Source organism: Phyllostomus hastatus, unplaced genomic scaffold, assembly GCF_019186645.2.
Source record: "Phyllostomus hastatus isolate PE091 unplaced genomic scaffold, TTU_PhHast_1.1 phas_contig_196, whole genome shotgun sequence".
Taxonomy (NCBI): Eukaryota; Metazoa; Chordata; class Mammalia; order Chiroptera; family Phyllostomidae; genus Phyllostomus; species Phyllostomus hastatus.
This window is the reverse complement of record NW_025333709.1, coordinates 29,550,143-29,571,006: the sequence shown is the minus strand read 5'-3', so window position 1 is coordinate 29,571,006 and position 20,864 is coordinate 29,550,143. Positions and strand designations below refer to the sequence as shown.

The 20,864-nt window shown below is 40.9% G+C and overlaps 1 protein-coding gene across 3 annotated transcripts in view; it reads left to right on the top strand.

The window, feature by feature from the left end:
• The window catches only part of TXK (TXK tyrosine kinase), a 54,657-nt gene extending 34,383 nt beyond the window's left edge, over window positions 1–20,274 (top strand). For all 3 annotated transcript variants that reach the window (XM_045834413.1, XM_045834415.1, XM_045834414.1), the window contains 9 exons: window positions 1,738–1,817; window positions 2,774–2,901; window positions 7,157–7,231; window positions 9,146–9,317; window positions 10,855–11,071; window positions 13,760–13,824; window positions 15,671–15,789; window positions 17,369–17,526; window positions 19,664–20,274. In XM_045834413.1, the coding sequence (XP_045690369.1) occupies window positions 1,738–1,817; window positions 2,774–2,901; window positions 7,157–7,231; window positions 9,146–9,317; window positions 10,855–11,071; window positions 13,760–13,824; window positions 15,671–15,789; window positions 17,369–17,526; window positions 19,664–19,732 (1,083 nt within the window). In that variant the 3' untranslated portion in view covers window positions 19,733–20,274. The remainder of the gene's footprint in view (window positions 1–1,737; window positions 1,818–2,773; window positions 2,902–7,156; window positions 7,232–9,145; window positions 9,318–10,854; window positions 11,072–13,759; window positions 13,825–15,670; window positions 15,790–17,368; window positions 17,527–19,663) is intronic.
• The last annotated feature ends 590 nt before the right edge of the window (window positions 20,275–20,864 follow it).

The following is a 20,864-nucleotide window of genomic DNA, read 5'->3' as shown; positions in this document are numbered from 1 at the left end:
TCAGTTCCCCTTCCCATAGGCGAACTGCTGTATGAGTTAATTTTGTGTCCTTTAGGAGATATTCTGCACATACAAAAGCCAATACAATCAGTTTTTGTTATATATATGGTAACATAATATATATATATAGTCTTCTGTACATCACTTTTTTCACTTAATGATCTATATAGGGGATCTTTCCACATCACTACATAAAATGGGTCCTTACTCATTTCATACCTACGTAGTATTTCTTAGTTTGGATGTATCACAGCTTATTCAGCCAATCCTTTAGTTGGAAGTGTAAGTAGAATACACTCTTTTGCTCTTAAAACAGTGCTGCCATGGGCAACGAGCACGCACAGGTTTCCTTCTCTCCTTTATGTGAGTGTATGAGTGTTTGTAGGTTACATCCCTGCTGATGGCTGTCCTGGGTCAAAAGGACTGTGCACTTCTAATATTGGCAGGTACTGAAATGCTCTCTGTAAGACTGGTATCAATTTATATACCTACTAGCAATGTGAGGGAGTACCTATTTCCCCGCAACCAAGTGTTTTAGTGAAACGTTCAAAACATTGCTCTGACATCCCATCTCAACGTGGATTTCATTTACATTTTTCTTATTCTGGGAATGTTAAGCATCTTTTTATAGAGTGAGTTTTATATATTTGTATTTCATTTTCTGTGAGATGTCTGTTCATATCCTTTGCAAAATTCTCTCCCTTTTTTGATGCTTTTCTCACAATTTATAAGACATATGTAGCTATATTAAGGAAATTAGTTTTGGTGATATGTGGCAATACTTTCCTTAGTTTTTCAATTGTTCTATATTTCTTCTTGCCATGAATAATATTTGAATTTATGTATTTGAATTTTTCAGACAGATTTTTGTAAGGCTTTAGGGTAGTGAGTTACATTCACCTCAAGGGTCAGGCCAGTCCGTTTGGGTTGTGTGGCGCTCACGCAACTTAGTGGCGCTTCACAGGTGGACGCTTTCGTGGGTTTAACAAGCTTCTGAGACATTTTCCTCTTCACAAGTGCAAGCACACTCAGCAAACCTGAAGCATTGTTAAACATCAAACAAAAAATCAAATAAAACTGTCCAACAGTCAAGATTATTTGAAAGCAATTCACAGCTTTGTCGAGATTTCCAAAAAGCATTAGAGGGGGTCCAGTTCATAATCTAACACCAAACTGACTGTGACATCCGTCCCTCCCGCCCTTTCCCTTTTCGCCTCTCCCTTGCCCCTGGAACAGCTAGAACGGCTCTCCTTGCTCTTCTCTCCAGACTCCCCCGAATCTGTTCTCTCTCCATCCTCATTAAAATGCTGGTCTCTTTTCCCGCTCCCCGCCCCAACAATTAAGATGTTTTTCTCCCTTTCTCCTTCACCCCTGCCTGCCATTTTCTTTTCTTTCTTCCAAAGTACAATTCTCTCTCAGAGTTCTTCCTACTTATCAGCTATTGTGACCTATCATTCTGATTACTATTATAAAAATAACTAAACAGTGGGATACAAAGTTGTTAAATGCAGGGTTTCTCTTAGAAAAATTGGGGGCTAAATTTTAAAATTCATATAAAAATTTCTTGTCTTAACTATATTTTATTTTATAGGTGTTATTTCTAAACTCATATTTGTAAAAAACAATCTCATTCTTTTATAGTAAGTCAGTATAGCTTTGGTTTTCATTATTAAGATGTAGGTTTGTCTTTCTTTCTAATAAAAAGTAAACTTGTTCAATGAATGAATTGTTTTGCAGTCTAAAGAAGGTGCATTTATTGTCCGAGATTCAAGACATTTGGGATCCTACACAATTTCGGTGTTTCTAAGAGATAGAAGGTAAGCAATTATGATTTTGGTCACTTTAGAAATAGTAATTTTAGGGACAATCCTTTTGAAGGAGACACCATCACTTAGAGAATGTAAACAAGAGCCCAGCCCAGGGAGAAGATTGCTGGACTGGAAATTAAGACAACTGACCAGCTCACATTGTATACCTAACAAGCGCTGTGTGTGGCGTTGGATGCTACTTAAGTTCTCTCATTTCCTTTTCTCAACCACCTAGTGAGGAGGTTGAATCAGCTGTAGCTGAGCTGGTGGTGCTTCCTTCATATCTCTTGGTCTATCCTGGGTCTACCTGGAGAGAGTTCACCTGCACTCAGGAAGCTTCCTGTGTCTTTCTGCCTGAGAGTGTTCTCTGTGTAAAGGAACTCATGGTCCCGATGGCTAGGCTGGAAGTGTCTGAGAATTAACTTCTCAGGAGTGACCCTCCATCAGTGAGGAAGGGGAGTTGGTGGATAATAAGCACCTCGGCTTCTCTGCATTTTAGTGGGATGATTCCCAGGTGTGTTCCACAGTCTTTCAGCTTCCCATAAGGTTTAAGCTCCAGTTGCCCATAACAGAAGTGCTCATCAGTACACCCTGGATTGCTTTTCCTGCCCTCTTTGTCTCACATCTCCTCATACCCCTCACAATGCATTTCTGTATTCACCTAACGCATACTTGATAGTCAATAAATACTTATGTGCTCATTATGAGATCCACTTGTTTTGAACACTAGACTTGTCACCTAGATGACTTTGGCTGAAGTCATGTTTGATTCTAAGGCCCAAATAAGATAGTGAGGAATTTTCCTGGGATGCTGAGACACCTGTTCAATTTAATCCAATCTGCTTGTCAGTGTGTAGTGTTGCTAGGCTAAGAGTCCTAGAGGCAGAAACTTGTTGCTTCATGAATTGATTTAGTTCCAAAGCCATCTTTTGCTTGTTTACTAATCCACATTTGATTGATTGTAGAAGCATGGAGGCTACCGTCAAACATTATCAGATTAAAAGGAATGACTCAGGACAGTGGTACGTGGCCGAAAAGCACTTCTTTCAATCAATCCCCGAGCTGATCTGGTATCACCAGCACAATGCAGCCGGTAAGTCAGGAACCTCGGGCTGGGAGAGTCATGGACCCAGGCTCTAGGTGTGGAATGCATCGTTTGTCTCAGACACTTAACAAATATCCCTCTAAAATGTGTAAGAACTGGAAATACAACGTACTTCTGAAAAATTCTCTTCACTGACGCTTCTTTATCTTTCTAGTCAGGGGCAAGAGGTAGGCCAATTTTTAAAATTTCTGCCAAGTTAGAAAAATGATAGATGACAGAGAAGCAACAAGCCATTTGTTCTTTATGCATTTGTTCTTGACACATACATAGGGCTAAGTGTCATAGAATGCCCAATGTCCTAAAGAATCATGCTTCCTTTTCTTTGCCCCTATAAATTTGCTCTCTACTTTAGACTATTGCAATAGAAAATTACCTTTAAATCTCTCATTCTCTGTTGTTTCTTGCTTAGAGAATGGAAGAGGTTATACAGGACACAGGCTTCCCCTCATTACATTTTGGCCCGGATGTACTAGAGGCATATTTAGATCCTGCCCCCAGCTATTGTTTGTAATAATTGTTACTCATGCCAACCTACCATCCATGGAAAAATATAGGGTTCCGGAAAGTTCTGCCACAATTGCAGTCACATCTCTGGCCTTCAGCTCTCGCCCAACCTCTGCGAGACATCTCTGAGCCCATGGGGGATCCTCTCACCTCAGCATTACAGACTTTGGAACCCACTGTCACTTTTCACATGGTTTTGACTTCTTGTCATACAGTGGTTTTTTAGATTTCTCTCATGAAAAGTTGTGTTGACAAAAAAAAAGAAATCTCTTTTGGAAAGCAGCCACTTTTCCATTATACTGCTGCTAAATATTAGGAATAGGTCCAAGGGAATTTTTATCCACTTACGGGGTGAGTCCACATGGGTGCTCCAGAGTTCGATCAGAGGGGAAGTGGCGGCGTGCCTGAGTGCGCCAGGAAGGGCCTGTTTGTGGCTAGAGGTAGACAGAACCCTTTGAATCAGGAGACTGGTTCCGAGCTTTCTTCTTCACTCCTCTTTCCTCTTCCTTTAAAGACAAAATTTAAGAAACAGAGTGGTTTTGACAGTGAAGTGAAAAAAAAATACTGAGGTAGGTCAGGATGTGCTGACATGAGGAGATGTTAGTGATAGGTTGATACTAAAAACAAGTGCAGAGTAGTATATTTAGAGTATAGTCCTACTTTTGAAAAAATACATTTACACATATATGTGTGCATAGAAAAACTGTTGAAACTTAGGTAATACTTTTTTAACTAATAAGATTATAACAACCCTGGCTGGTGTGGCTCAGTGGATTGAGCACTGGCCTGTGAACCAAAGGGTCGCTGGTATGATTCCCAGTCAGGGCACATGCCTGGGTTGCAGGCCAGATCTCCAGTAGGGGGTATGAGAGGCAACCACACATTAATACTTCTCTTCCTCTCTTTCTCCTTCCCTTCCTCTCTGTCTAAAAATAATAAATAAAATCTTTTTAAAAAAGGAATTTCTTATAATGAATTAAAAAAAAATTAGGCCTGGCTGGCATAGCTCAGTGGATTGAGCGCGGGCTGCGAACCAAAGTGTCATGGGTTCAATTCCCAGTCAGGGTACATGCCTGGGTTATAGGCCATGACCTCCAGCAACCGCACATTGATGTTTCTCTCTCTCTCTCTCTCCATCCATTCCCTCTCTAAAAATAAATAAATAAATAAAATCTTTAAAAAAAAAGATTATAACAGACTACAAACTGTTAATGTTTACCTCTGGGGAGTGAGACTTGGGGTATGGGAAGTTTTTATTTTCTGCCTTATAAATTGCTTTAAGGTTTAATTTTTTATTGCAATGTACAAAACTTATTTTTACAATATATAAAATACCACACAGATAACTTTTAAAATATAAAGATTGGAGCAAACCATAAAAGCAATGAAAAACAGGGCCTGAAAAGTTAAAACTATGGCTGTTATTTATCAGAGAGAAAAGAAGTAGAAAAGGCATACAGCAACAAGAAAGAATGATGAGAGGAAAGGAATGGGACCCAGAAATAATTCATTTATTGCAGACTGCCTTTGAGCCATGGCCTGTTCTGAGTGCTTTTATGTCTAATTATTTCCTTAATCTCCAGAGCAATCCTATGAGGTAGGTGCTGTTGATGTCCCCATTTCACAGACTGGGAAACTGGGGCGTGAGTTGTGAGGTGACTTGCACAAGGCCACACCATTGGTTAGTATCTGCGCCACAATATGAACTCACTGAAATCTTTGAAACTGTTGGAGCCACTGAACCCATTAAGTTCAGAGTTTGCATTCAGCTATAGTCAAACCTCGGTTCTTGAATACCTCCCATCTGGAACAGTTCTGTTCTTGACCAAGTTGTTTATGGAAAAAATGTCTGGGTTTCTGGACAAAACTTTGGTTCTCAATGCAACAACCCTTTTCATGCTGACACGAGTGTCTCTCAGGCAACAAAGGAGAGCATGCGTGAGCAGGAGTCAGTTTATGGCTAAACCTCGAGTTGTTCACGTCTCAGGGAATTGTGCTGCGAATATTTTCGTGTCTTTTTTTTCTTTTGCTTTCATTGCTGCTTATTATTAAATACTTATAGTAAGGGTAGAGGCCCCTGCCTCTCCCTGTCTCTTGGGGCTGCACTAATCATTGCTTGCTTGGACAATCGCAGTGGTCTCCTTCCTGATCTTGTGGTCTCCAATATGACCTTCCCCTCAGTCCATCCTCTATACTTTTGCCAGAACGCCTATTAAAAATTCAAATCTAAACATGTCATTCCCTTATATGGGAACTTTCAATGGCTCCCTCTCACCTGCAGGAAGATGTAACACCACTCCCTAGTGTGGCTTACAAGCCCTATCGGTGGATGTTAAACCAGCATGACCGGTGTCCTTATAAAAAAGGGGAAATTAGACCCTGGCTGGTGTGGCTCAGTGGACTGAGTGCCGGCCTGCAAACCAAAGGGTTACCGGTTCAATTCCCAGTCAAGGGCACATGCCTGGGTTGTGGGCCAGGTCCCCCGTAGAAGGCATGTGAGAGGCAACCACACATTGTTGTTTTTCTCTTTCTCCTTCCCTTCCCCTCTGTCTAAAGTAAAATCTTAAAGAAAAGAAAAAAAGCTTCATGAGAGTGGGGACCATCAGTGTCTTAGGCTTTGCTGTCTCCCACCCTCTAGATAGCGCTCAGCCATCTCCAGGCCTTCAGTGAATATTGGTTGAAGAGAGAAACAATAAGTGCTTATTGAAGTAAACTGAAATTGACTATGTACAATACTACATGTTGGCACAATCAAAAGCAATATCATCTACTCTCCCATGCTATTAAAAAAAATAAGCTACTGTATAAAGCACACATGGACAAAACCAAAGGGTGGGCGAATCAGGGGAGGGAGGTGGGGATGGCTGGGGTGGGGGGTGGCGTGGTGGGGAGAAAAGGCAGACAACTGTACTTGAACAACAATAAAATTTTTAAAAATGTATTATGAGAGGACAGATAAAAATTCTAAAGAAAATATATATTTTCCTTTCCCAGTATAATGTTAATGTAATATCTAATTGAACGTAATTCAATTATGTTCTCTAATTAGAGAACATAACTCATTATCCTTCTTAAGAACCATAAAAAACAATAAAAAATTCTAAGCTATCAAAAAAAAACTACTCTTAAAAAATAGGATTGTAAAATGATTACACTTGAGTATTGTTGGTGGTTGAATAAATTGGCACAGTCTTTGTAGACAACCTTTGATCAGAAAACCACATTTTAAGGACTTTATCCTGAGGCAATAATTTGAGAGGTGCATACAAATATGTATTCAAGATTACACAGCATATTTTACAATAGCGAAATCTTAGATATAACTTTTAAGATCCATTTAGAGTCATTGACATATATCAATTACATATTGACTGTAAAAAGCTTATAGCAAGACCTCTGCATTTCTGTAAAACGTATTGGATATGTATATTCTTTCAAATATGCACATAGAGATTTTTGCAAAGATGTTCATCAAAACGGTAACAGTCTATCTCTGGATGCTAGTGTTTTGTGAGGGACCTTTATTTCATCTTTATGTGTTCTTGAATTCTTTAAGTAGTGTTTGATGAGAGTATGTTATTTTATGAAAAATATTTTGCAAATGGGAAAAATAAGCAAACAGACTGAGAAGAATGCTTTTTTTGCTGTATTTATGTGAAGAATGGTATTATTGTCCAGCATATTATTTATACTAGTCAGTAGGCTTGAAATGACGATTTCTCTTTCTCTTCCTCCCCAGGTCTCATGACCCGTCTCCGCTACCCAGTCGGGCTGATGGGCAGTTGCTTGCCAGCCACAGCTGGTTTCAGCTACGGTAAAGTGCTCCAGTAACATGTCCAGCTATGCACACGTGCTCCAGTAACATGTCCAACCCAGTACAGAGTTTACCCCGGGCTCCCTCTATGTTCTCTAAATTCTCAGCTCACTGAGATGTCTATTTTGATATATTTCTTCTCAATGTTTAAATCCCGCTTCTGAGATGTTTAAATACATGCATCTTATAAGGGCAATTTAAACTTTAGGGGATAATGTTTCAGTTTTACTCCAAATTTTATTACACCATTATTAAGAGCCCTTGTGATAAATTACAGTTCTTTCCATTTGAATGTTTGGGCTGTTGCTCTCTGGGTACATGGGTGGCTGGGAAAAGACTGCTCCCCAAGAGAACCTGTTAAATGAGCTGCTGAAAGTGTCCTCTTCACCTTTTTCAAGTAGAACCTGGACAGAATTGGACTATTTTCTAGCAAATGTGTTATTTGCAAATATGTGAGACTACGTAAGAGCCAAAGAATCCTGTTTTCTAATTTGGTGACACTTTATTGCCTTAAATTTCTCTCATTAGTGGGACTCACAATACACTGGGGAAAAGAGATGCTGTGTAACGTAACCAGGATGCAGGGCCTCTGTGTTAACTGAAAAAGAAGGGAGATTTCAGGATGTTATGGGTACCTACATTATTTCTTACCCATAAACATTACATATAAGTCCAACCATTAGCAGTTTGAGTTTGATGGTCCTATTTAATTTTTTAAAATTATACTGCTCAATTTTTAATATTCAGAACAGTCTGCAATTCAGCCTGTGGCTTACATGTATTTGATGAATGGAAATTTTACAAAGTGTAATTATCCCTACTTCCCTTTATGGTTCTATTATGTTGAATAAATTATATGCCAATACCAAGATCATGACTATGCTCTCCCATGTTACTTCTAAGACACACCTGCTATTGGGAGGGGGAATAATTTGCAAATCTGGTACAGGGGCTATCAACTCTTAGCAATTCTTTTAAGTGCATTATTTAAATTTTCCAGCAGATGGCAGTGTTGCTACATAAAAGATGGTACAAAAGATTTGCTACTTCCCAGTTTTCAAGAGGGTTATTTTAAAAACATCCCCCTACTCCCAACTTTTCACTATGGGATGAGAAATATGTAGTAACGTAGATTTCATTTTAAACATCCACTTACACATATATGTGGGTTAGAGTCTTAACATAAGGTGTATTTATTAGCAAAATTGATTAGCCTTTTCCTAAAGAGAAGACTTATCCAAAGGCAGAAAAGCCTGTTAGAAGTTGGAGTGGGCAATAGAAGGGACTGAAATGGGGGCAGGGAGTGCCCCAATTTTGTCTGTCTCAGCAGCTTAGTCACCAGGACAAAAACACACTGAGGACATAAATATTTTAGGTTCCAGGCCTAGTTTTGGTAGGTTTAGTTAAGAAAGGTGCAGAACTGTGTTTTACCTGGTTCTCTCTAAAAAAAGAATGCATGTTGTGAGATCTATAATTCTTCTCCAGGTAACTCAGGTTTGTATATTTAAACTTGAATTCTGGAATTGCACATTTAAGCCACAATAGGAGTGTTAAAAATGATTGCAAGTCCTCTCCACTCATGTATAAATTTGTTAACCTCTCTATAATAGAAGAGATCTCAGTAATCCCTACATCTTTTTAAAAAATATTTTATTTATTTATTTTTAGACAGAGAGGAAGGGAGGGAGAAAGAGTGGGAGAGAAACATCAATGTGTGGTTGCCTCTCGTGCACCTGCTACTGGGGACCTGGCCCTCAACCCAGGCATGTGCCCTGACTGGGAATAGAACTGGCGACCCTTTGCTTTGCCTGTGCTCAATCCACTGAACTACACCAGCCAGGGCCCTACATTTTTTTAGCTCTAATATTTTAACAGGCTTTCCCTACTTATAACATGGATATTTTTACTTTTCAGAAAAGTGGGAAATAGATCCGTCTGAGCTGGCGTTTATAAAGGAGATTGGAAGTGGTCAGTTTGGTGTGGTCCATTTAGGTGAATGGCGAGCCCACCTCCAGGTAGCCATCAAGGCCATCAACGAAGGCTCCATGTCTGAGGAGGACTTCATTGAAGAGGCTAAAGTGATGACGTAAGTATAAACAATACCCAGCTGAATACCTTGCACTACCCTGGTATCATGGAAAGAATGTGGATTTTGGAGTCAGTCACACCTGAATTTGTCACAACCCTGCCCAAGCTAGTTGTGTGCCCTGGGAAAATTTTTAACCTCCATGTGGCCTGGATGAGTTATTTCACCTTTCTAAGCCTCAATTTCCTCACCTGTAAAATGGGGGTAACAATACCTATCTTGCTGGACCAATGTATGAATTAACTGAGATAATGTAGGAAAGTAACAAAAATGTGTGTTCTTTTTAGCTCAATTACATGGCTTAAATAAGTGCAGTTTTTTTCCTTTTCCCACAAGCAAAAATGTTGACTTTGTCTAAGGACATATAAGGGTAGAGTATTTGTTTCACAGGATTTAAGAATCCCGAGCTTTAACAGAATGGCCCTGGTAGTCCCTTGGACACTGCTCTTAACGGCCGTGGCTTCCCAGGTCATCAGTGTTTTGGCTCAGTCGGACCCGTGGCTGTGTCCAACATCTGTAACCTGGTCCAAGCCAGGAGAGGCCAGTAATGTAGCACAAATTAAATCAATTTTCTTTAAGTATTTGTTCAACATTTACTTAGAGGAACAACAATGTGGTGAAGAAGAAAAACCCAGGTTACTTGGATTCTCCTTTATTACCCAAAGCAATTTCGTTCTAATTTCGTACTTGCAGACTTCAGTTGACAAACCAACCAGCCAAAACAAAAACAAAAACAAAAACAACCCCAGGCCCCGAGATGATTAACTGGATTAGCTTATTAGTAGCAATACATTATATGGAGATATATGAACTAATTATATTATAATAATAAAATATATATACTAATTTTAATTTCCCTAAGAACTTTTTCACTTGTATCTCATTTCATCCTTTATTTCTACACCATCATATCTTTGTGCTAAAAAATTAAGATCTCGAAAGCAAAGCTTTAACTTTATAAGGTCATATTACACAGACATAAATAAAGTAAAAACAAAAAAATACCCCAAACTTCTTGCCCCTCCTCCCTTAGTGTTTTTCTCCAAGGGTGATTAATACTGGTAATAAAATATTTTAATGTAAATACTTTTTATTATTCCATTTTTCTTTTCTTTCTTTCTTAATGCATCAATCACTCTTTCCTCCCTCTTGTCTGTCCAGAATTAATTTTTTTAGGTCTGGGCGACTACAGTTAGGAAGCTCGAAACTCAAGGGACAGAAACTGCAAGGTCTAGGCCAGGAGGAGCAAGAACGAGGAAGCGAAAAGCTTGCAGAACGGAAAAGAGAAAAACAGAATATAGGGCATGTTATGTTCTGTATCTACAGTGGCTTGGGCAGTTCTGCTCATACTCTGGACCCCACTTTCTCAGATATACAGTGGAAAGGAAACTGGGCTACTTGCTCTGTGGTTGGGTTCGTTTCTAACACGTCTCGGTGATGAAAATTACATAGAGATGGTATGTAACCACCAGTGGAGTCTAAACACTTTGAAAAGCAAAAATGGCTCTGTTCACTGGTGTATGTTTTTCTTCAACAGGAAATTATCTCATTCAAGGCTGGTTCAGCTGTATGGAGTATGTATTCAGCGGAAGCCTCTTTACATTGTGACGGAGTTCATGGAGAACGGCTGCCTGCTCAACTATCTCAGAGAGAGGAAAGGAAAGCTGAGGAAGGAGATGCTGCTGAGCATGTGCCAGGACATATGTGAAGGCATGGAGTATCTGGAGAGAAACTGCTTTATTCACAGGGATTTAGTAAGTATGGTGCAATTTCGCTGATTATTTTATGTATTTTATTCAGAAGGACATGACAATGTAGGATGTTCAATACTCTGAATAATGCATACGTTGGCTTACATTTTAAAACATTTTCTTCTCCATGTAATTGTTTGGAAGCGTAGCTTTATTTTTAATTGCCCATTGATGCTGTAGCCAAGTAAGGTGTTACCCTAAATATGCCTGGAACTGATCAACCACCACACTAAATAACTAAGATTAATTTTCTTTTCTTTCCTCTCTTCCTCTCTTTCTTCTTTTTCCCCTCCCTCCCTCCCTCCCTCCCTCCCTCCCTCCCTTCCTTCCTTCCTTCCTTCCTTCCTTCCTTCCTTCCTTCCTTCCTTCCTTCCTCCCTTCTTTCCTTCCTTCCTATAATCAAATACAATAAGTATCGAGTGCCTAGTAAGTGCCCAGTGCTCTTCCAGGCACTAGAGAAACGACAGACAAGAAGAAGCTCCAGTGGTCGCACCCGGGGTGAATCTGCCCCATGTGGAGGTGGTTTGGTTCTGACAGGATCGCAGCGGCATTATTGGCATGAGTGAGAGGCACTAGAAATGCTAAATCCTTCTGTTCCGTCATGTTCAGAGCTGCCCTGCCAAAGGAAAAATATTAAGAGCCAAGCCTAGTCTTCTTCCACATGCTTATAGCTCTGCTCTCCTGCGTTGCTTCCTCCCCTTGAAAACCATTTTCCATCTATTTCATATTTATTTGTGGTATTCACACTATTCCTTCTATGCCCCTCCATGTCCCATTTCTGAGTCCAATGAGAATTCTATGAGAAATCCCTGATACGGTCACCCAAGGTAATCCTGTCTTCCGTCTCCCGTGACCAGAACAACCATATTTTTCACCGTTCAGGCAGGAATATTGTGGAGAGAAAAGAGGGTTTATGGGAACAAATATGAAAGACACATGGACAAAATCTGGAAGGGGTGGAAATGGAAGGGAGGTGGGTAGGGATGGGGGGGTGGGGAGGGATGGGAGTAAAAGACAGAAAACTGTACATGAACAACAATTAAAATAAAATTTAAAAAAAAGAGAAGAGGCATAATTTCACTGGCCCCAGTGCACCATTGCTTGCCCTACACATCACTTAGAACTCTCATGGCATTTATTTTTTCTATTTCCTAATTGTTTATATTGTTTACACAAATGCTGGACTCTAAACTCCTTGCGATCAAGCTCTAGGAGTTTTTAAAACATCACAATATCCAGATCATAACCCAGACCAACTAAACCAGGATCTCTGGAAGTGGAATCCAGCCATCAATAGCTTTTGAAAAATTTCCTGGAGGGTCCGCTGTGCAGTGAAGATTAAGAACCATTGCCTTAGAGCTATACTCCCTGGGTTGAAATCCAGCCTCTAGCTAAGAAAGCTAGTAAGAAAGCTAGCTAAGAAAGCTAGTTAACTAGAAAAGTTGTACTAATTATAGCACCTCCCTCATGCGGGCTTGTTGGGAGGATTACGTGAATTAATATGCGTAAGCACTTAAAATAGTGCCGGCACATAGGAAAGCTCAGCAATGCTAACCATTGCTATGACACAGAGAGACCACTCTCTTGCATCCCTCACGGCGTTTTCCCCAGGGTTCAGCATGTAGCAGCTACCGAGCAGATTTTGGGGCGGATAGATACCACGTTAATCTACCTAGCTCACTTTCCTGGTCCCTGCAGGTTTGCCTTTCCTGATGAGGGTTAGAATTCGAAACTCAGGTGACAGTTTTGATTTGCTCCAGGTGGCTTCTTGCAGACTCTCCTGTCCTCGGTTTCTTCCGTCATTGTTTCCTTTTATGTTCTGTTTTACCACTTACGTGCCATTTAAAATATCTGAGCCCACAAGGAGTCTTTCCCTGTCAAGGGCCTGCCTGCCTTCTGGTCTGGCTTTGAGACCACTGCCAACCTCGTTGACATCTGCCCAGCTGGCTCCTTCTGACCTGCAGTTTCAGGATCCTTGCTTTTATTTTTGGACTAAGTACACCACAGATTTGCGGAAAAGAAAAATTTCTATCAAACCATTGACCTATATGAGTCTAACTAACCAGAACAATAGTTTTCTTAATTAGGTTGCCTGAATATGGATTGGTTGGTATCAAATAGATTGTCTGTCTGTTATAAAGTACTGTATTTAGTTGACTGTGGTAATTTTAAGAAATTTAACAGTATCATTGTGACTAGTTATATTCAATGATCTATAAGTTTTAAAACACAGTTTCTTGCTTTTCATTAGCAATTGTAGGTCTCAAAGATATATAATGACTATCCTTTATTTGTCATGTATATTGGACCTTCTTTTTATTTAGAATAAATTTAAAAATACACATTGTTTTTTATATCAAGATTCATAGTTTATCATCTCTTGAGTCCTCATTAAGATTGAGTTAATATTTATTGAGGATACTTTATGAGAAAGATTAAAAATCTTAAAAAGGAAAAGTGCTATAATTTCTTTTCACTTTTTTCTTCTTTTTTTAAAGAATCATTAAAATCTACCTTGTGAAGGCAGACATCTTGAATCGTGTATCACTGACTGGCGTCACCATAGAAATAACCCGGCTGCCCACACAGAGGCGTGGTGTGGGGGCCCAAGTAAATGAGGGAACAGGAAAGTAGAAGACACTCTTGAAAGGAAATCTCATTCAAACTTGGGTTCTTTTCTTCTTTCCATAGGCGGCGAGGAATTGTTTGGTCAGTTCCACAAGTGTAGTAAAAATTTCGGACTTTGGAATGACGAGGTACATGATATATTTTTTCATTGTTGCTTACTCATAAGAGAGAATCTTGCATCTGTCTATTGACGAACTGAAAGATGACATTGGCTTTGCTTGTTTTTCTCTGATCATGTGGTTGTATGGCCTACTGACCCACTTTGAGTTTTAGGGTGTGCACCACTTTTAGCTGTGAGGTAAGCAGCTGCTGTGGGCTATTCTGATCTTCTTCCATAGCATCGAGAATGAGAGTGTGGCATATCTTAAACTTAAAAGTAATTTCTCAGTCCACTCATTATATAGGTAAGATTAAGAAAAAAGCTTTTCTGATATATATGCATCTAACCTTATTTTTTATAACTCCTTACAGTTTATATTTTGAGTTCCCTTTCCCTCAGGTTGCTAGAAATTTAAACCCAGTTAATTCAGGGTTTCCCCTTGATTCTCTTTAGGGCCCAAACCCCAGTTCTGTGTGTTTCTTGGGGCCATAGGGCTGGGAGGGAGATGGCCTGTCTGGTCCTTGTTACTGTCTATGGCCCCTTGTCCCTGGCTTCCTTGCAGCCGCCACCCTCCTGTTCTGTGCTTGGCGGGCCATCCACACGGGTGGCCCCTGACTCAGCCCGAGTTTCTGCCTGCAAGGTTCCTTTGTATTTTGACATTCTCTGTGATTGGAAAACTCTATCCAAGGCCCCCTTTCCCTAGGCACACCCAGAGCTTTTTGTTTACAATTTTCTGCCTTTCCTGGGAAATAAGGCACAGGCTCTGGTTTGCTCTTAAGTCCCACTAACCTCTTGGGGGGAAGCGGGGCCTTCTTTCTCCACCATGTGACCAGGACAGCTCACGGAGAGTGAGGACCCCACCTCAGCCATCCACTGGTGGCTAATACTCCTTCCCTTTCCCCCCTATCACCTACTTCCCAGCTCAAGGAACCTCTTTCTAGAGGGACAGGTGGTGGAGGTGGTGGTGGTGGGGAAGCCTCGCTCTTTTCCAGTAGCCACTCTCCAGAATATCTTGTTGATAATTCCATCCTTCTCTTCTCTGGAAAGCCTGGTCTTTTGAAATACAAAATATGAAAAATGGCTCTCTTCCCTTTTGTTTTCTATGTTTCATTCTTTCCCCTTCATAGGATGATTTCTGGCTCAATAAAGGGCTTAAAGATGAGGTGAGGTAGAATGTGTGAAAAAAGACGTGAAATGTGGGGAAACATTAACAGATAAATTTAAAAGTACTATACTGCATACTCAAGGTGTTACACAGCACAAGTTAGCTATCATCTCTTCTCTCAGATACTTATCCCTGGACATTTCTGCAAACAATTCTCAAAAAAAAGAGAGGGTTTAATTTAAAATTTTTTAAAGGAGATAGTAGCCACCACTGATTTCTTTCCATATAGGGTCATTTTAATGCATCAGGAATTTTCCACATCAAATAAATTATGTTTAAATACTTTTATTTCCCCCTTCTCTGCCTCCAAAATATGCAGAAAGAATATAAAACATTCAGCTTTGAACTGCACCTTTTCTATTATATATTCACTTTTTATTTCCTTTTTATAACTTTGGGTATTAGGCCATCCAGCATGGTTCTTTGCAGATCTTGTTGTAATTAGCATGATCAGTAGGGTATATTTTGGACTAAAGAATTGCCATGGTTTTCTGAGGCCCAAATACAATAAACACAATTGAGGCTCGGTTTGGAAAGGAAACCCTGTAAGGGCTACTTTCCCACTTTAGAAGCAAAAAAGAAGGTATACAGAACCTTTCTTCACTAAAACACTCTGTCTTCCAGAGTGGAGTTAACTGAAGAGATTTGAATTAAGCCAAACTGGGAGGTAACATAAAACACAATGTGCTTTGAAATCTGATCACTGTAGGTACGTTTTGGACGATGAATACATCAGTTCTTCTGGAGCCAAGTTCCCAGTCAAGTGGTCCCCTCCCGAAGTTTTCCATTTCAACAAGTACAGCAGCAAATCGGATGTCTGGTCATTTGGTGAGTGAATTTGATGTTCTTTTACTGGGACTTGAGTTCCTAAAATAGGCCAATCTCTTTGAACTTTGATGTCTTGATATGATGTCACATTTTTTTAAGGTCTTCTTTTTTAAAAAAAATTATTGTATTTTTTTCCATTACTGTGCTTTCCTGCCTTAAATATTCTAAACACATCCAGGCTGTCTTTGACTCCAGGCTGTCTTTGACAACCAGTATCCTTCACTTTCTCACAGAAGTCTACCTTTCAGATCTTTTCCTTCCCCATTGAGCACCTGCTATTAAACCATAACAGAGCATAAATTCTACTGATCTGGAAAACAGACTCAGCCAACATTTCCACACCACAGGGACTTGCAAGGAAAATTGATCTTATGGTGTCATTGAATTTTGAGTGTACGCATAATTAACAAATTCATTGTCTAACTACTGAGCACCATCACCTAATTTACCTCATTGCCTTCAGGTTTTGTGGAATTTAGACACAGGCCTCCTTGGGATCTGTCAATTGCTTTTGCACTGTCAACTGGCGTTCTCCACTGAGAGACGCAGTAGATCAACATCCAACGGAGTTTGTTCTTTTAACTGATATTTTAAAAGTGGCAACAAATGTGTGATAATCTATCTATTCTCTTTCACTCAGACATTCCTGGATGGCTTTTTGGGTTTGGAGGGGCAGCTGTTCCCTCGGAAGGGTGTAAATTTTTTTGTCACAATAAGGTTACACTGGTATCATCGATCTCATTAGCTCTCTGCTGACACATGATAGTCTCGGCAGGTGACTTTTTATGCTCTGCTGGAGAGCAGTTAAGTTGTGAGACCAATGAATAGCAATCCAATGGCCTCATCAAGTGGTTGCAGAACAATTAGAACTCCTTGGCTTTTATCTGACTACTTGTCTCTTTCCCCCTCAACCCCACCTTGGGTAGTGAGGGTCTTGAACACAGGGACTGGTCTTGTTCTTAAGGATCCTCTGACTCTAGCACAGGCCTGGCCTCTAGTCAATACCTAATACAGATTTGGTATAAGTGAATAATTAAATGAAGTCAGATTGGGAGCCTTGAAGAAGTTTCATGAGTTAATCAGTTAATCAGTCAGTGGTTACTGAACACCTACAGAGCCCTTCTAGGTGCTCTGGGCTCAACCCAGCAGTTAACCTCCACCGGGGCAGGGGGAGGCAAGCCGTCAGCTGGCTGCTAAATTCTCGGCTCCAGCTGGCAGCAGAGCCTCAGACAGTTGTGTCATTTTCTGTGGATGGCAAAAAGTTGTATTGATTTCAGGGTGTGGGGACACGAGAATACTTAGAAATGAGAATGCTGGCAGTGTTTTCTTCCAATGGGGAGGCAGACAAGGACAATGGGAAAGGAAAGGCATTGTTTTCACTTGGAATGCTTTCAGATTCCAGGCCTGTCCAGAAACTAAGCTGCACACAGTGCTCTTTGTGGGGGAACTGCTCTCATTCCAGGTGATTACAGCTCAAAGGCTGGAAGGGGAAGACAATGCCATATAGTTTGAAACAGGTCTTTCAGTTCCAAGTGACCATTTCTCTCTCACCTCTGGTTTTTATGCATTACATTTGCAGGAGTTTTGATGTGGGAAGTTTTTACAGAAGGAAAAATGCCTTTTGAAAATAAGTCAAATTTGCAAGTTGTGGAAGCTATTTCTAAAGGCTTCAGGCTGTACCGCCCTCGCCTGGCACCGATGTCCATCTATGAAGTCATGTACAGCTGCTGGCATGAGGTGAGTGTCCGGTGAAGGTTGGGAGTCCCAGCATCTGAGAGCAGACCTGAGTATCCATCAAGGCAGGAAAAGTGTCTGTTTCTCGGTCATGTCCCCTGAGAGCCGGAAGTGCTGTTTCTATCTGAAACTCCCACTACAGAGTCATCAATCTGTTTTGCTTCTAATAGTGGCCTCTCATCTGAGAAATTCAGGGTCTTTTCCAAGTCCTGTCTTTCCAAGATTGGTTCCTGCAGCTACTCCTGTCAGTAAAGCCTTGGTGATAGATGTTCTACACCGTTAAGAACTGGTGGGTGGAAACTGAAGGCAGAATCAGGTTTTTAAACTTCCATATTGAAAGGGAATGATGGTATTTTTATTTGCTCCACTCTAATTTGTCTTGTTTTTCCAAAAGTAATGGGTTTCATCTCTCCTGTGGCATTCATGACTCCTGATAGAGAGATTAAACGAGAGCAGAAATGAAGGCAGCAAGTGTGCCAAGAACTTCTACTCAGGAAATTATCTCTCGGGAGCCCAGTTCCTCTTTTTCTTGAAATGCCAAGCTTGAAAATAAAGCTGGCGGGGTTGTGTGTCGCTCCTGTCCTTTCTGGGCATTGATTCAGCACAGCCTTCCCTTTGTATCAGACTCCCCTGTGACTTGGACCTGTCCTCTCTCTTTCCAGCTGACAGTTTCAGCCCAGAAAAACCACAGTGGGGTGAGGAGTTTCCTCCCAGCTGAAAAAGAAATCACTCAATTCCCAATCCACAAATGCTGGAAAATTCAATATTCAAGAGTGATGTGGTTGTTCACATTCTAGAGAAGTATTAATTGTACAAAGATGCCTGGCGTGTGAAAATATTTTACATATGACTAACTGTTTTGCAAGGAATCCTGAAAGCTGTTAGTAGCAAATAGTTGTCTTAAGAGCATTAAGGAATCTTTGCAAAGAACAATGTTAATCTTTGCATTAACATTGTAAATACCTCAGGAATATATGTTGTATATGAAGTGATATACATATATGTGTGCATGCAATAAAATACTTACTGAGATTTTATATTTTGTGGAGAGAAGACAGGGAAGGGGCAGGGAGGACCAACCAGATGACATCAGTCTCAAATTACAGTTGGGACATGGATTAAAACAGTGTTTTGGTTATGTTGATTTACTTGTTTGCAAAATCAGATTTTGCCTACGACTTTTAATGTAATCTAAAAGCCCAACATGACTACAATGGCGTTGATACACACATCTCATAGTCTCTATTAACTGCAGAAGTTCAGGCCCTGCAAAACGCTCCTGGAGTCTCAAGGAGAATTCTCACCTGTGCTTACATATTCTTTAGTTCTTTTTTTTTATTAGATGCAAAGGGTGGTGTCTCCCCACTAACCCTGCCACACAGGACCTTTGTGGGAATGTGGCTGCACAAGTAGTTCTGTTTGCCACGGTTTTCAAAGAGGCCAACAGGGTCATCTGTTCTTCCTCACGGAGCCAAAGCTAACCCACATCGCTCTGTGCAATAAGAAAATGCTCCAACCCTTGGCCCTGGCCGGGGACTTCATTGCCTGAGCCTTAAGGCAGAGCAGCTTGTGCTCTGAAGTCCTTCATGAAAACATGGCTTTTGCTTTTTAACCGAAATCCTTCTTGCCACAGGGGATCAGGTGTAGTCAATAACCAGGACTGTGCTCCAGAGCCTGGTGCTCTTGATGCCCCCTCTTCCCCAGCTCTCCCTTTGCCTCATGCAGATCAGGTTGTCCAAACAGATCTGGGGCAGTGCTGTCCCAGAGCTGTGGCGATGGAAATGGGCCATGTCCCTGCTGTCCAAGGCAGTAGCCACACCCGGCCAGTGTAGACTTGAAAAGGGGCTGATGTAACTGCAAACTGAATTTTTAAATGTGCTTAATTTTAATGAACTGAAATTTAAATAGCCACACATGGCTAGTGTTTACAGCTCTAGCCATTTTTATCTTTGTAAAACTCTCTCCTCTTACCTTTTCACACTCATACCTCGCTCCACTGCCAGTCATGCCCTGTGTGTCGGCCACATTGTCTTTTTCTTCCAGTTGTGGAGAACCAGCCTGGATCGCTGTGGGCAAGTTCCACAGCTTATGTCCGAGTGAGTCTTAAGCTGAGCTGTCCACCTCTGCTTCTCTTTTCCAGAAACCTAAAGGCCGCCCTACGTTTGCTGAGCTGCTGAAGGTTCTCACAGAGATTGCAGAAACTTGGTGACTTGAGCACAGTGTCAACCCAGAGGATCATGTTGCAAAATTGTCCCAGAAGGAACTGTTGTGTGGGGCCACTGATGGTGAATCCCTTCCTTCAGGGTTGCTGTCTCTTGGAAACATTGCCAACGTCACAGGCTTTCCAAACTTTTTAAACTTTAAGCATGTGTTTGAGAGGGACTTCTAAAGTCTTATTTTTCTGTAACATTCTTCATGGCCCATATGTGAAGATGGAAAAATGCTCCATGGCATGTATAAGAATAGCCCTGAGAACCCCTGAGAGTCCGTGGAAATGTCATTCTTTACAGGGCTGAGATGCTGATTTCCTGAAGAGGAGGAGCATTCTTGACTTCAGGCGTCCGTGCACAGAGGATGGAATTAAATTCGGCCAGCTCATGGAATTAGGAGCCCGCCCTGTGAAACCTCATGCTTTTGAGCCATCCAGATTTTTACAGAAGAGGCAGCTGTACACACCACAGGAGTGTGGGCGTTCTGGAGCTGTCTTGTATAGTCTTCCCTTTGTTATTTAATATATGGTTTTTGTACATATCTTATACTTTTCGAGACCATTTTTTTTGTATTCCAGTTGCAAACACTGTGGTAGGAGGCAACCAAAGTTCTTCTTTGGGCAGGTCCTGGTGACATTTCCATTTCCAGTAATGCCCATTGTCAGGGGCCATTCAGAGCCTGAATTTCAATACTAAGATGTTACACTGTGTCCCTGTGAAGTTGGACAAGTTAAAAAGCCTTATTTTGTCATAAAACGTACCTCCTACCTCTTTCCAGAAGATGACTTGGTCTTTCCATGAGAACAAGATGGAGGCAAATACAAGAAAACCAAATGTTACATTACCACACTTTTATTTCTGAAATCCAGGGGTTTGAATTCAAGATGAAGTAGGCAGTATCATAATTCAATCTTAATTTCTCAGGCACTGTTTGTAGGAATGATTGGAAGTTGATCTTTATCATTCTGAGCACCCCAAAAGCACTCCGGGAAGAAGGGCACGGCAGGAAGCGCACGTGGCGTCGCCGTGAGGTCTGACAACTGGAGTCCATTCATTGCTCACACACTGTCCTGCCCCACATCATGGTTCTGAGGGAACGTGTTCTGTAATTCTCTTTAGAGTCTAAGTTGC